We start from the raw sequence: 12166 nt of genomic DNA, 5'->3' as shown, positions 1-12166 counted from the left end.
TGTCCTTCAGCAATTACAAGCGCAAGTACTTTACAAGTTGGGCGTGGAGACACGTTTCGTTCGAGCTATTCGTGCCAGAAAGCCGTCCGATATCCGATATTGAGTTTACTCTACATGTCTTTCGTGAAAGATTAACGAACTCCTCGTGCTTGTGGGATGTGTGAATTCGACCAAACAAACCGTCCCGAGCCCCGTTCACACTCAATCGCGATAAAGCGGGCGACGTCGTGGCGATTCGCTTGGACCAGTCAGACATTAGGTCACTTAGCGAACTTTGATGCGCGCGGCACAGTGGCTCATCAGAACAGTTTTGGTTGATGGCGTCACTTTGGCTTTTAATCGGATGCGATGAAATGCGCTACGCTGCTTCGTAGCTGCATGACGCCATTGAGTTGTTTGTCGATTAACTCTACTGCATGTTGCGATCGTGTCTGGGGCTTCTTTCATGAGCTTCATCATGGTTAAGGTGACTCAAACAAAGGATCTTTACATATTCTTTTCAATGTACTGAGATGTTAACGAGTAAGTTTACATTTCTCGTGTCCGCGAAATTATGATTGACAATCTATCATTATCAGCAAAGCTTGAAATTGATCGATTGATTAATCGATCCAATCGCGAGAAAAGTAAAAATAACTCCATTTCTGCTTGTCAGCCACAATGTTGTGCTACAGTTTGCACTTCAACTCGCATTCAACAGCAAAAAGTTTGACGATATTGGTCAACTCCAATGTCTCTATAAAACTACCACAACGTGGTGTTTCGTTGCAGAATTGCGCCCCAAAATGAAAAGTCGATCGGCAAGCTTTTCCCGATTTGGTTCAAAAACTGGCATGAAAGCTGCTGCTCTGTGTCGCTGCTCCTCACACGCCCGTCTGTCTGTGAGCATGTGCGTGAAATTTATGCGCAACATTCTCCGACTCGGCGGCAAATGCTCCCTTGCGGTCCCAGACTACCTTGCACTCATTTCCATTCAATTGATCTCATCATCAAATAGTGTGGAAGATCGGGAAAGGGAATAAGTGGAAGGGTGAGAATGGAAGGGTGTGGAGAGACAGTTTGACTCGTAAATGACAGAACCAGAGGGCGCAGATAATGTGGAGCAACGGTAACACAATAAAATAAAGCTTCTCTACTTTTTTAGGATTCTCGAACGACCAGGCCTGACAACTGAATCAGCAGCACGGCCATCGTTTGTGTTGGCCTTGCCGCTTATGGTATAGTCATCGACAGTTTGCTCAGGAATCGGATATATCGTTCATATTTGGATGGTCAACCCTCAATCCACCCCAGTGCCCAATCGCAACGAGCTACGGATGCGCGCAAACAGGTTTTTGATCGGCGGAGTAGGGCGAGAGCGTTCGGCTGTAGATGCCGGCCTGACGATTAGCGGCAGCATGCTTCTCTTCATCATCTGGGGCTCGTGGCATTGTAGAGATGTACGTCTCGCGTTCAACACGCCGTTCGCTCGGGTACACTTGATCTTGAACCGTTTGCCGGCGCCCGGTGACGTAATTCGTGGTGAAGATTTTCTTCCCCTGTTCTGATCACGTACCACCAACGTGTATGAAATGGCTGATGTGGCAGAGGAAGACGAAGAGTGTTCGAGGTGATTAAGGCAGGAAACTGACTGGGCACATTTGCATCCTTTTTGCTACATTGAAGATGATATAAAGTGGAATGCAATTCCATCAGCGAACCATCGCGGGTAACACCGATCGTGCACGGGAGTGGCAAGAGTGTGAAGAGTACAATGTGAGAACGGCAAATCGCTCATTGCATCGTCCGTCCGTGCAGCAGACCGTAAACGTATACCCCGGACACGTCCAACGGAGCGGGAATCGGGTGTTGTGTGTTTGGCGTCTGAATACCATTCGCTGCACTACTTTTATACTCTCCCTCTTGTGGTGGTTTCCCATTTGTTCCCCAACTCTGGAAGCTCTAGCTGATTATTTTGTGGGTGTGGGAATAAATTATCGAATCAATTTTCTGTGTATTATATTTCATTGACACGGTGTAACATCAACCATTGGCCTTATCAACAACCATTGGAAATTGATTTTGTTTTCCAAATCAAGATATTCAAATAATGCGCTATAATTCTACATAGTGCAAATGTAATTTATCTGAAACTGTGTGAAGTATACAATTAGAAGAGTGTGTACTAAAAAAAACCATAACACACCACTCAAGGGTTAATACTGCTCCAGGGACGCTCTGTGAAGCACGTTCCAGCGCTCGGACAGTCTAGTCTCGATTGCTTTCCCTTTCGATCGCACCAACCACAACGTCGATGATGTGCTGGGATGCTTGCTGTACGGTTGCGATTATTTATGTGCCCATACCTTCCCCCAGTTGGGCACCGCATGAGACGAAACCTTGCCCATGGCTCATGGTGCTGGAACGCGCGTACGCATAATAACCAGCGCATGACGTGTGGAACGTGCTGTGGGTCATGTTTTTTGCTCTTTTTCTACTCTCCGCACTATGCCAAGCGTTCTTTGCCACCGAAAACGATCGCTGATTGCTGCCCGGTCAGTATCCAAAGCTTGCCTAAGAAGAAACCCCGACTAGATGACTCAAATGCTAAATATAGTCAAAACAGGCTCCCAAGGAAAATTAGTGCCTTTTGTACACGTTATTTTGCCTATCTTTCCGAGTGTATGTACCCAGTGCTCCTTCCACTGTTGTTGGTTGTTTGATGCTTGTTGCTTTTTATGGAGAGTTTATCTCTTATTACTCACTACAACACCATCCCATCGATTGCACGAGCTAGAACAACGAACGGCGAGCAATAAGCAAAACCTCCAACCTACCAATGGTGGACGGAATTTCCCGATTTCGGTCTCGCAGCTGTCCATGATGATAATGTGCATTTGTGTATGTGCGTTTTATGCTTGGCCCCTTTTTTGGCAGTTGACGAATGCCACCGGTCGTCGATGTGGTTTGCATTGACTTCAAGGGAGGGCGCCTAAAAGTGCCTTATGCGAATCTTCTAAGCATTTTTTCTTCAATGGCTATTACTCTGTACAAAAAGACAGTGGTTTTCCATGCAATGTGACGATTATGAGGTTGAGTTATTTTTTCCTATATTTGGTTATAACTTTTTCAAGGACTTTTAGAAAAAAAATGTATGTAACTCTACCAAAAACCATCCATATTCCTGTGCTTTGCACGATTAGTATCGCCCTTAAAGAAAATATTTTTCTGCACGTTTATGTTGATAATGTGACAAAGGAAATAAGCCAAAGAAAATATTTCAACCAAAACGTTTAAATATTACTAGCAGAAAAAAAAATTATGTTGATTGTAAGTATACTGGATAAGAACGTTACAATATTTTTTGCGAAAAAACTTATAATTAAGCCCAAAACTATATTGCATTTGCATGATGTTTACGATATGTTTAAAATATGTTTTGGGTTAGTCACTTTACTTATTAAAACTCACTGTACACGTTTCAGATTCTTCGGACATCGTGGACTGCAAGCTAAAGCTGATCATGGGATTGATTTGGACACTGATTCTGCACTACTCCATCTCGCTACCAATGTGGGAAGGAGACGAAAATGGAGACAATCTCGCCAACGGCAATGGGGCCTCGCCGAAGCAGCGACTGATGAACTGGATACACCGGCTGGTACCGGATCTACCCATCAACAACTTCACGTCGGACTGGACCAATGGTAAAGCTGTCGGAGCGCTAGTTGACGCCGTTGCTCCCGGCCTCTGTCCAGACTGGCCAATGTGGGACCCGAAGGACGCGGTCCAGAATGCTGCCGAAGCAATGGGTCTGGCAGACGACTGGCTGAACGTGCGTCAGCTCATCCGGCCGGAGGAAATGGTGAATCCCAACATCGACGAACAGTCTATGATGACGTATCTGTCCCAATACCCAAACGCAAAGTTGAAGCCAGGGGCTCCACTTCGACCGCGCACAAACCACAGCAGGTAGGTAGTGGTACAGTAGTACATAACAGAGGGGGGAGTGTTACTCTGTTGTTAGAACGACGAATCCGCGAATCCTCCTGTAAAGAGTGTTGTAGTTATTCTTAGTTTCCAAAATCAAAAACATTTGCTCATTTTGGAATGGAATGCATTTGCATAACAATCGACCAGTATGGATAACTGAGTTTGTGTCTCCAGTTGCTGACTTCTTATGTTCTTTTTCATCATCTGATCTGCCCGATTATTCTACCCTTCTTTGTCTACCAGCCTCGTAGATATTTTAATTCTCATTTTAATACCTCAACATCCATCATCATTAAACACATGTCAGCACACACGTAGCACAACAATTTCGATTGGTTGCGGTTCCTACGTTCACAATCGTGTTGTACTATCTATCTTTCTCTTTATGTTTTTCTTTTTTTCTTTTTCTTTTTTTTTACCCTTCTACTTTACTCTCGACAATACAATTCCGATGTATGCACACTTACCTTTTGCATTGCAGTGTTCCACCGCCGCGGTAAGTCGCTGCTGCAAAGGAATATACATAATAGAACCTATAGGACTAGTTGGATATTTGTTGATTATAGTTGATGTTACCAATCCTAATTACGCTACTAAATACAGTTATGTTCTGCCGCGTTAAAACCTGTGCCGTTTCCACCTTTTCGGACAACAGTAAAATTTCGATACGATGCAAAAACAAAAAAAAAAAGAAAACATATTTTTCAAAATTCTTCAAAAGCACCACCTCGCCACCAAGCGCCTTGTTTATTGTATACCAGCTTTACGTGCCACTTTCAAACGCTCTTATTCCTTACGGCTGCAATGTTTCTCTTTGTTACTAAAAGCGTTCCTTTCCAATTTCCATTTGTTGGTCGCATAAGAAAGTGATTGATAATTCCCTCTTCCTTTTCATTATTTGTATTGTGCTTGATGGGAAACGTGGAAGACGTTGCTGGATTTGAATGATAACGAGCGCGCTAGAAATCTGACACTGGAATTGTTTCTAAATTGTGTTCCCGTTCTACAAAATACGTCTTGTGCCAAATTTTGTTCTGGCTGTAAACATTTGTCTTCTCTGTTTCCTGTTTACTGATGCGTGTGTGCTTGTGTGTGTGTGTATGTGTGATTTTGTTGTAAATATATCGCGCAGCAATTTCCGGAAAATCATACGTCAAACCAATTTGAAGTAAAGCGATCGAAGATTTGTTATTTGAATGCATGTTGTAAAGCATAACTAATTCAGCTATTCTCTCTTTCCTATATTAACTTTATCATCCCACAGGGTGCGCGCATATGGTCCAGGTATTGAGCCAACTGGGCCAACGGTGGGAGCTCCAGCGAACTTTACCGTTGAAACGTTTTCTGCTGGCAAGGGCAACGTTGATGTAGCCGTACAAAATCCAAACGGCAACCCGGAAAAGGTGGACTGTCGCTTCAACAACGACAAGAACCTAACGTACTCCGTCTCCTACATCCCGAAGCTGGAGGGACCGCACAAAGTGTACGTAAAGTTTAACGGGCGCGACATTCCGAAGAGTCCGTACGAGGTGCAGGTGGAAAGTCAAGCTGGCGACGCATCGAAGGTGACAGCAAGCGGACCAGGCCTCCTGCCGGACGGAGTTGTAGTTGGCAAGCAGACGTATTTCGACATCACGACAAAAGACGCAGGCAAGGGTACGCCGGAGGTGATCATTCTTGATCCTGCAAACCACAAGACATCGGTAGCGGCAAAGCTGCGCCAGGTCGGTACGGACCAGTGGCGGTGCGAGTACACGGCCAAGCAGGTTGGGTTGCATTCGGTCAACGTGTTCTTCTGCGGACAGCAGATTCGCGGAAGCCCTTACGGGGTGCGTGTAGCTCCGGTGTGTGATCCGCGAAAGGTGCGAGCGAGCGGACGTGGTCTACAACCGGTCGGTGTTCGAGTGAACGATGATGACGTCACGTTCCGCATCTTTACCGAGGGCGCAGGCGAAGGCATCCCGGAGGTGAAGATATTCGGCCCGGGAGGAGTCGTACCGGAGCACAGTATCCGCAAGCTCGATGCGACCACGTACGAGGCACAATACATTCCACTGAAAGAGGGTCGTTATAAAATCCTTGTACTGTACGGTGGTCAGGAAATACCCAAGTCGCCGTTCGAGGTAACAGTCGGGCCACAGAAACACACCTCAATAGTGGCATATGGTCCGGGTCTGAAATCTGGTATGGTAGGTCAACCAGCCTGTTTCGTCGTCGAGACGAATGGGGAGACCGGAAATCTTGGTTTTAGTATCGCCGGTCCTTCCCAAGCCGAAATCGAATGTCACGACAATGGAGACGGTTCCGCACTAGTCAAGTACCACCCGACAGCACCGGGTGAGTACGCCGTGCACATACTTTGTGACAACGAGGATATCCCAAAGAGTCCTCATATCGCCCAGGTACTCCCGAAGGCGGACGATTTCCATCCAGAGCTGGTAAAGGTGACCGGACCGGGCGTGGAAAAGAACGGAGGTGTGATCGTGGGTAAACCAACGGAGTTCACCGTCGACGCGACTCGAGCCGGTTCAGCACCGCTGGAGGTGAAAATTAACGACGTTTTCTCCAACACTATCGCACACAAGATCACACAAACGGAGAGTGGGTTAAAGAAGGTCTCGTACACCGCCCCCTCGGCCGAACCGGTCACGGTAGAGGTGAATTACGGTGGCGTTGCCGTACCGCAGTCACCTTTCCGTGTGAACGTTTCCACTCCACTGGACGCATCGAAGGTGCAGTTCTTCGGGCCATGGTTGGAACCAGGTGTCAAACCGAACGCAGCAACTCACTTCAACGTAGATGCTAGGTAAGAAAAAAAGCAGTAATACGCTTTGTATTAAAACGAAGCCCCCAATAATCAACGATTTTTTTCTCACTCTCTCTATCTCTCTTTCTCTCTTCTGAACATTGCTATTGTAAAGGGCTGCCGGTAATGGACTGCTGGAGGTGAATCTAGTGCACGAGGAATCGAAACAGAAGGTACCGGTACGTATCATCGACAACAACGATAATACGTACGCGGTTGAGGTGATCCCGCCACTAGCAGGCACCTATTCCACGAATTTATTGTACGGTGGATTGAAAGTACCACTGTCACCGAAAGTCACCGTCTCAGCGCCCGTCGATGTGTCAAAGATTAAGGTGGATGGATTAGAGCCAAGTAAGTATTTTCTTCCTACACGATTCCCACCCTTGTTGTTGCGACGTACCCATGCAAGCGCACCCTTATTGATAAACTTTTGTTAGCCGCACCGTTGAATAGTCTGCAACAGTTTCGCGTAATCACGAATGGCATCGGGAAGGCAGATTTGGCCGTTACCATCACAAGTCCGTCCGGGAACCGTGTGAAGGCACATGTCATTCCGACCGCCGAAGGTTTCCTGGTGAACTTTACTCCAACCCAGCTGGGCGAATACTTGCTAAGTGTGAGTTTTGGTGGCACTCCAATTACACCGCAACCATTCCGGCTGCAATGTCTGGTCGGATCGGATTCGCGAAAGGTACAGGCTAGCGGACCTGGGCTGGTACGTGGTATCATAAATCGACCGGCAGAGTTTATGATCGATACGCGCGGAGCAGGCCAGGGTGGGTTGGGTGTAACGGTCGAAGGTCCGTGTGAAGCGGCAATCAACTGTCGCGATAATGGCGATGGAACGTGCAATGTAGCTTACCTGCCGACTGAGATCGGTGACTATACAATCAACATCACGTTCAACGACGATCATATTGCCGGTTCGCCCTACCAAGCTATCATTGTGCCGGAACCGAATCTCAACAAGATACGCGTGTCTGGGATGGGCATACAGCCACACGGTACTGTGTGCATGCAGTCGGTTTTTGCTGTTGTCGTGGCTTTCGTTGATCGCTGTTCGTTTAACCTTTGATTTTATCTAAACAGGATAGATTAAGCTGCTCAGTTTAAGGCATGTTGTTTTTCCCCATTGATACACTTACTTTTATGACCCTTTTCCCATTTGGTGTGTGTGTGTTCGTGTGCTATTATCGCAAAACAACGGCCATATGATCCAACTGTACTAATGAAGCTCTCATTGCATACTTTTAGGCGTTGTCATGAATGCTCCCACCGATTTCCTGGTTGATATGAGCAAAGTCGGCAATGACGTAGATCGGTCCAAACTGTCGTGCAATATCTTTGATCCGAGAGGCAACGAAATACCCAGCAAACTGGTACCGAGTGACTCAGCCGACGACGTATTTCGGATCATGTACACACCGTTCGAGGCAGGTCGGCACACGATTGAGCTACTGTACGATAACGTTCCCGTGCCCGGATCGCCATTCGTAGTAAATGTAAAGTCCGGCTGTGATCCGACCCGATGTCGAGCATACGGTCCAGGATTGGAAAGAGCTCTTACCGACAAATTGGCTACTTTCACGGTCGAAACACGTGGTGCTGGCGCTGGTGGGCTATCGCTAGCGATCGAGGGTCCGTCTGAAGCTAAAATGAGCTGCACCGATAATCGTGACGGTTCGTGCGACGTAGAGTACATGCCTACGGAACCGGGCGAGTACGACGTTACGATCCGGTACGCGGACAAGCATATCCCTGGATCACCGTTTAGGGTCGTCGTTAACGAATCCACCCGCCCGGAGAAGGTGAAGGTGTACGGTCCGGGCATAGAGCATGGTCAAGTGTACGAAGGTATGCCGGCACAGTTTTTCATCGACTGTGGTGCAGCTGGGCCGGGCAAAATTGGCGTAACGCTTAGCTCATCGGAAGGCAAACCAATCACCGCTGAGGTGCAGGATAAGGGTGACGGCGTGTACGGCGTTACATACGTTGCGCCTAAGGAAGGATCCGTTATTACGGCGAATGTACGTTTCGCGGACCAGCACGTAAGTTGCAGCCCGTTCGTAATGACCGTTGCGCCAGCCCCGAACGATGTACCCGTGAAAGTGTATGGCGATGCCACGACGAAAAAAGCATTGCCCGCTTCCCTGCCGGCCAAGTTCCAGATCGATGCACCGAAGGCTAAAGCCAAAGAGGATATCAATGTCAGTATCAAGGGACCGGATGGGAAGCCGCTGGTGCCAAAAATGGAGCAGGAAGCGGACGGCACTTACGCGGTCTCGTTCGTTCCGGACGAGTGCGGTCCATACAATGTCAGTATTAAGTGTGGTGGAAAGGACGTGCTAGGTTCTCCCTTCCTGCTGCAAGCCATACCTACAGGCGAGGTAAGGTAGCTTTTTGCAAAGGTTTTTGAATGTATTGACTAACCATCTCTAATTGTTCTTAAAACAGGCCGATAAATGCAAAATGGTGCAGTCCGTTCCGGTCAATCAAGAGTACGGCAAAAAGAACCATTTTGCTGTCGACGCTAGGGAAGCAGGAACAGGCGCAGTCACGTGTAAAATTGTTTCTCACTCTGAAGCGAGGTTCGTATATAATAAAAATAAATAAATAAATATAAACCACCCTTCAATACAGTAGAAAGCCATATCAACTTTCATGTTCCGCAACAATGTTTTCCCTCTTCAGTGACGTCGACATCGACATCATCGAGAAAGATGGATTCTTCGACATTTTCTACGTACTGAAGGATCCTGGAGATTACGATTTAGACATCAAGTTTGGCGGACAAAACATCCCGAATGGAACGTTCACGATCAAGGTAGATTGAGCCATCCCTTATTTATTTAGCATCATTTTTTATGTTACTCCATCTCTTTATTTAAGGCATCTGCCGTAGTCACAACGATACAAATGATTTCTAGTCATATTTATTGAACGATTGCTTATGGTTCGTCGTGAAGTGGGGTTTTCCGTTTTTTTTTTTCAATTTTTGCTTGTGAATTTCTTATTGAGAGTTTTGGGAATAATTTCCTTCGCTGTTGAAATGTGGGAAATTTGTCGTTTTTCCAATGGCATTATTTCTCCCAACAAACAAACGTTTGGTTCTACATAGTTTTATGAAACAGAAAAGTGTGCAACAACGTGTAAGAGAACAAAAACTATCATTTAAAAAAATCATTTTTCATTTTTATGTTTATGGGCAAGCTTTTGTTTGTGCTTCAGTTGCAGCTCTTGTGAAGAGTACATTACTATTGTGAGTTAAATTGTGTAAAACAAACATTTTCTGTGAGATATACAGCATATAAACATGTTCTGATTCTGCTTCTCTCAACTCAACCGTTTGTTGTATGTTTGATAGAGTGGTGGATATAAATAAATCAAAATTTAAAACAGAAGTTTAATGGTAAAGTCACAACACACAAGCAGATACACTTTTCCTTATTGTTTCTCTAGCACAATACAACAGTTTGGCTCACATTGCTATACACGTGGAAAGTACCGAACTGGAAAGAAACATTTCACTGCATCATTAATGTTTTGCTTTGCTGGCCGATGTTTCCACGCTGCTGCTCTTTGACATTGCATGATAACGCTGGGCAAAACAAAAAATCTAAAAACTAAATTTGTTTCTGTAAGGTAAATTTTCCAAGAAAGGGAACGTACGTCCATTACATGTATGGGACGAACTATGTGCCGAATGTGTGCCAGCTTAGAACTTCCCTTCCGTGGAATTTCACTTTCGCCCAGCACAAAGCTATGACTACGATTTCCAACGCCATGTGACACTCTGTTTCGTCAAGCATCACGCTACTCACTACTTGATTCTCCCCCCCATTTGTACCGCTAATGCTAACAATTTGGCTTGCCTACTGATCGCCGGTTGTTTGTGATCCGCGTGCGTCAAGCAAAAATATCCTCTGAATGAAAATAAATCATGAAATGTATAATTTTTTTACATCTATCCCTCCAATATCATACACCATCCTTCCGCATCTCTTTTTCGGCTCTACTGGCCAACCACCAGTCGGTGTGCCATTCTTCTACAAATTCGCATCTCCTGCTGCTGTTGCCAGCAGACAGCCAGCCTCTCTTAGGTCGTAGTGTCAAAAATAGCATTTCTTTCGCGTGGAAATGTCCGCATCTTGCAACCTGTACGCCGCCAACTTGTCGTATCAGACGGCCGACAAGTGGCAAGTGTCTCTTTCCATTGATGATGCATCCTCTTGAGGGTGGAACGTGTTTTTTTTTCACAACATGTAGGAGCATGTGCTGCTTGAAGCTTAACCTTCTTTGTACCAGTTTAAGTCTGTATTAAACGCTTCGCTTATTTAACAGGGAGTAGTAATCTTACTACTGTTGGAACTCTATTTAAACGTTAACTGCACAGACAAAACAGAACAGAGAGAATGAAATCCTCTCTCAAAAGCAAGGCACTAAAAATCTAGCGTCCCTAGCCATCTAGCCATCCATCCCCGTTGTTTCATCCAATAAGGAAACGTGATGTTTTTGTTTGTTTGTTTGTTTATTTGCTTTTCTGTCCATTCCATGTGACGGTCGCAATTCATTCTGCCCCTGTCCATTAAAAACGAGATCCACCACCAACCAAAACTCATTCAAATGAACGTCTTCCGTTCAGAAAGTGGTGCCATTTTATCGAGAAGATAACCCACACTCGTTGTTGTGATCAAACCCATCTTCAATTCCCATTCCATTTTCGTAGATTAGTTTACATTCGACCGCCCGCCTCGGCCACCGCTGCACGAACGCTTTTCTGTTTCATCAAATGACTGCAAAACCGCCCTGCTCGGCCGCATGTTGCCACAATGTTGCTGCTAGATCTTGTCAGGTGTATAGAGGAATTTATATCTATTTTTTTTCTAATCATAAACGAATGCGATGCACGCTAATCTGAACAGTTTGGCTGCATGGCCACACGCTAACGGCGCCGCTATTCACGAAAGAAAATAATGATCGACATCAGTTGTTGATCGCGATCTTCTATATCTAGCCTTGCAATTCTTCAGCAATATTTGGCAAGATGGCACGAGCAGGTAGGTGGATTTGCGTTCATGGTTGAGAAAACTTAAGGATAAATAATAGAAATCTATTTTTTCAACGGATAAACCGCTTAAACTCAAAAGCGGATCTGTTATGAATGCAAATTCGTCATATTTGGTAGTTTGTCTATAACCTACCAAAGCAAGTTTATGCAATGGACAAACCAAAACGGATCGTTTGCAAGCAAAATGGATGGTAAAGTTTAGTATGTCAACATTTTAACCAACATTTAGGTAAGAAATGTACTGATAAATTGACGCAAAACCTGTCAGTACTAAAGACATAAATCTTTATGACTCTTAAGTGAACAATTAAACTGAC

The 12166-nt window shown here is 45.5% G+C and overlaps 4 protein-coding genes across 8 annotated transcripts in view; 1 reads left to right on the top strand and 3 right to left on the bottom strand.

The window, feature by feature from the left end:
* LOC126558508 (uncharacterized) overlaps nucleotides 1-12166 on the bottom strand; it is a 246009-nt gene that overhangs the window by 62168 nt on the left and 171675 nt on the right. The gene's annotated exons all lie outside the window — the stretch shown is intronic.
* Nucleotides 1-12166, bottom strand: part of LOC126558569 (annexin B10-like) — a 292795-nt gene that overhangs the window by 137155 nt on the left and 143474 nt on the right. The gene's annotated exons all lie outside the window — the stretch shown is intronic.
* The window catches only part of LOC126557740 (regulator of G-protein signaling 7-like), a 279291-nt gene that overhangs the window by 147861 nt on the left and 119264 nt on the right, over nucleotides 1-12166 (bottom strand). The window lies entirely within an intron of this gene.
* LOC126556576 (filamin-A) overlaps nucleotides 1-12166 on the top strand; it is a 47069-nt gene that overhangs the window by 8967 nt on the left and 25936 nt on the right. For 2 of the 5 annotated variants that reach the window (XM_050211896.1, XM_050211898.1), the window contains exons 3-10: nucleotides 3465-3951; nucleotides 4454-4468; nucleotides 5237-6778; nucleotides 6894-7132; nucleotides 7219-7785; nucleotides 8036-9168; nucleotides 9236-9369; nucleotides 9473-9605. In XM_050211896.1, coding sequence (XP_050067853.1) covers nucleotides 3465-3951; nucleotides 4454-4468; nucleotides 5237-6778; nucleotides 6894-7132; nucleotides 7219-7785; nucleotides 8036-9168; nucleotides 9236-9369; nucleotides 9473-9605 — 4250 coding nt within the window. The remainder of the gene's footprint in view (nucleotides 1-3464; nucleotides 3952-4453; nucleotides 4469-5236; nucleotides 6779-6893; nucleotides 7133-7218; nucleotides 7786-8035; nucleotides 9169-9235; nucleotides 9370-9472; nucleotides 9606-12166) is intronic. The other 3 variants (XM_050211897.1, XM_050211899.1, XM_050211900.1) reach the window with 3 other exon arrangements.

Source organism: Anopheles maculipalpis, chromosome 2RL, assembly GCF_943734695.1.
Source record: "Anopheles maculipalpis chromosome 2RL, idAnoMacuDA_375_x, whole genome shotgun sequence".
NCBI classification, from domain to species: Eukaryota; Metazoa; Arthropoda; class Insecta; order Diptera; family Culicidae; genus Anopheles; species Anopheles maculipalpis.
Note: the sequence above shows the minus strand (reverse complement) of the source record. Positions and strands in the feature narration are given on the sequence as shown.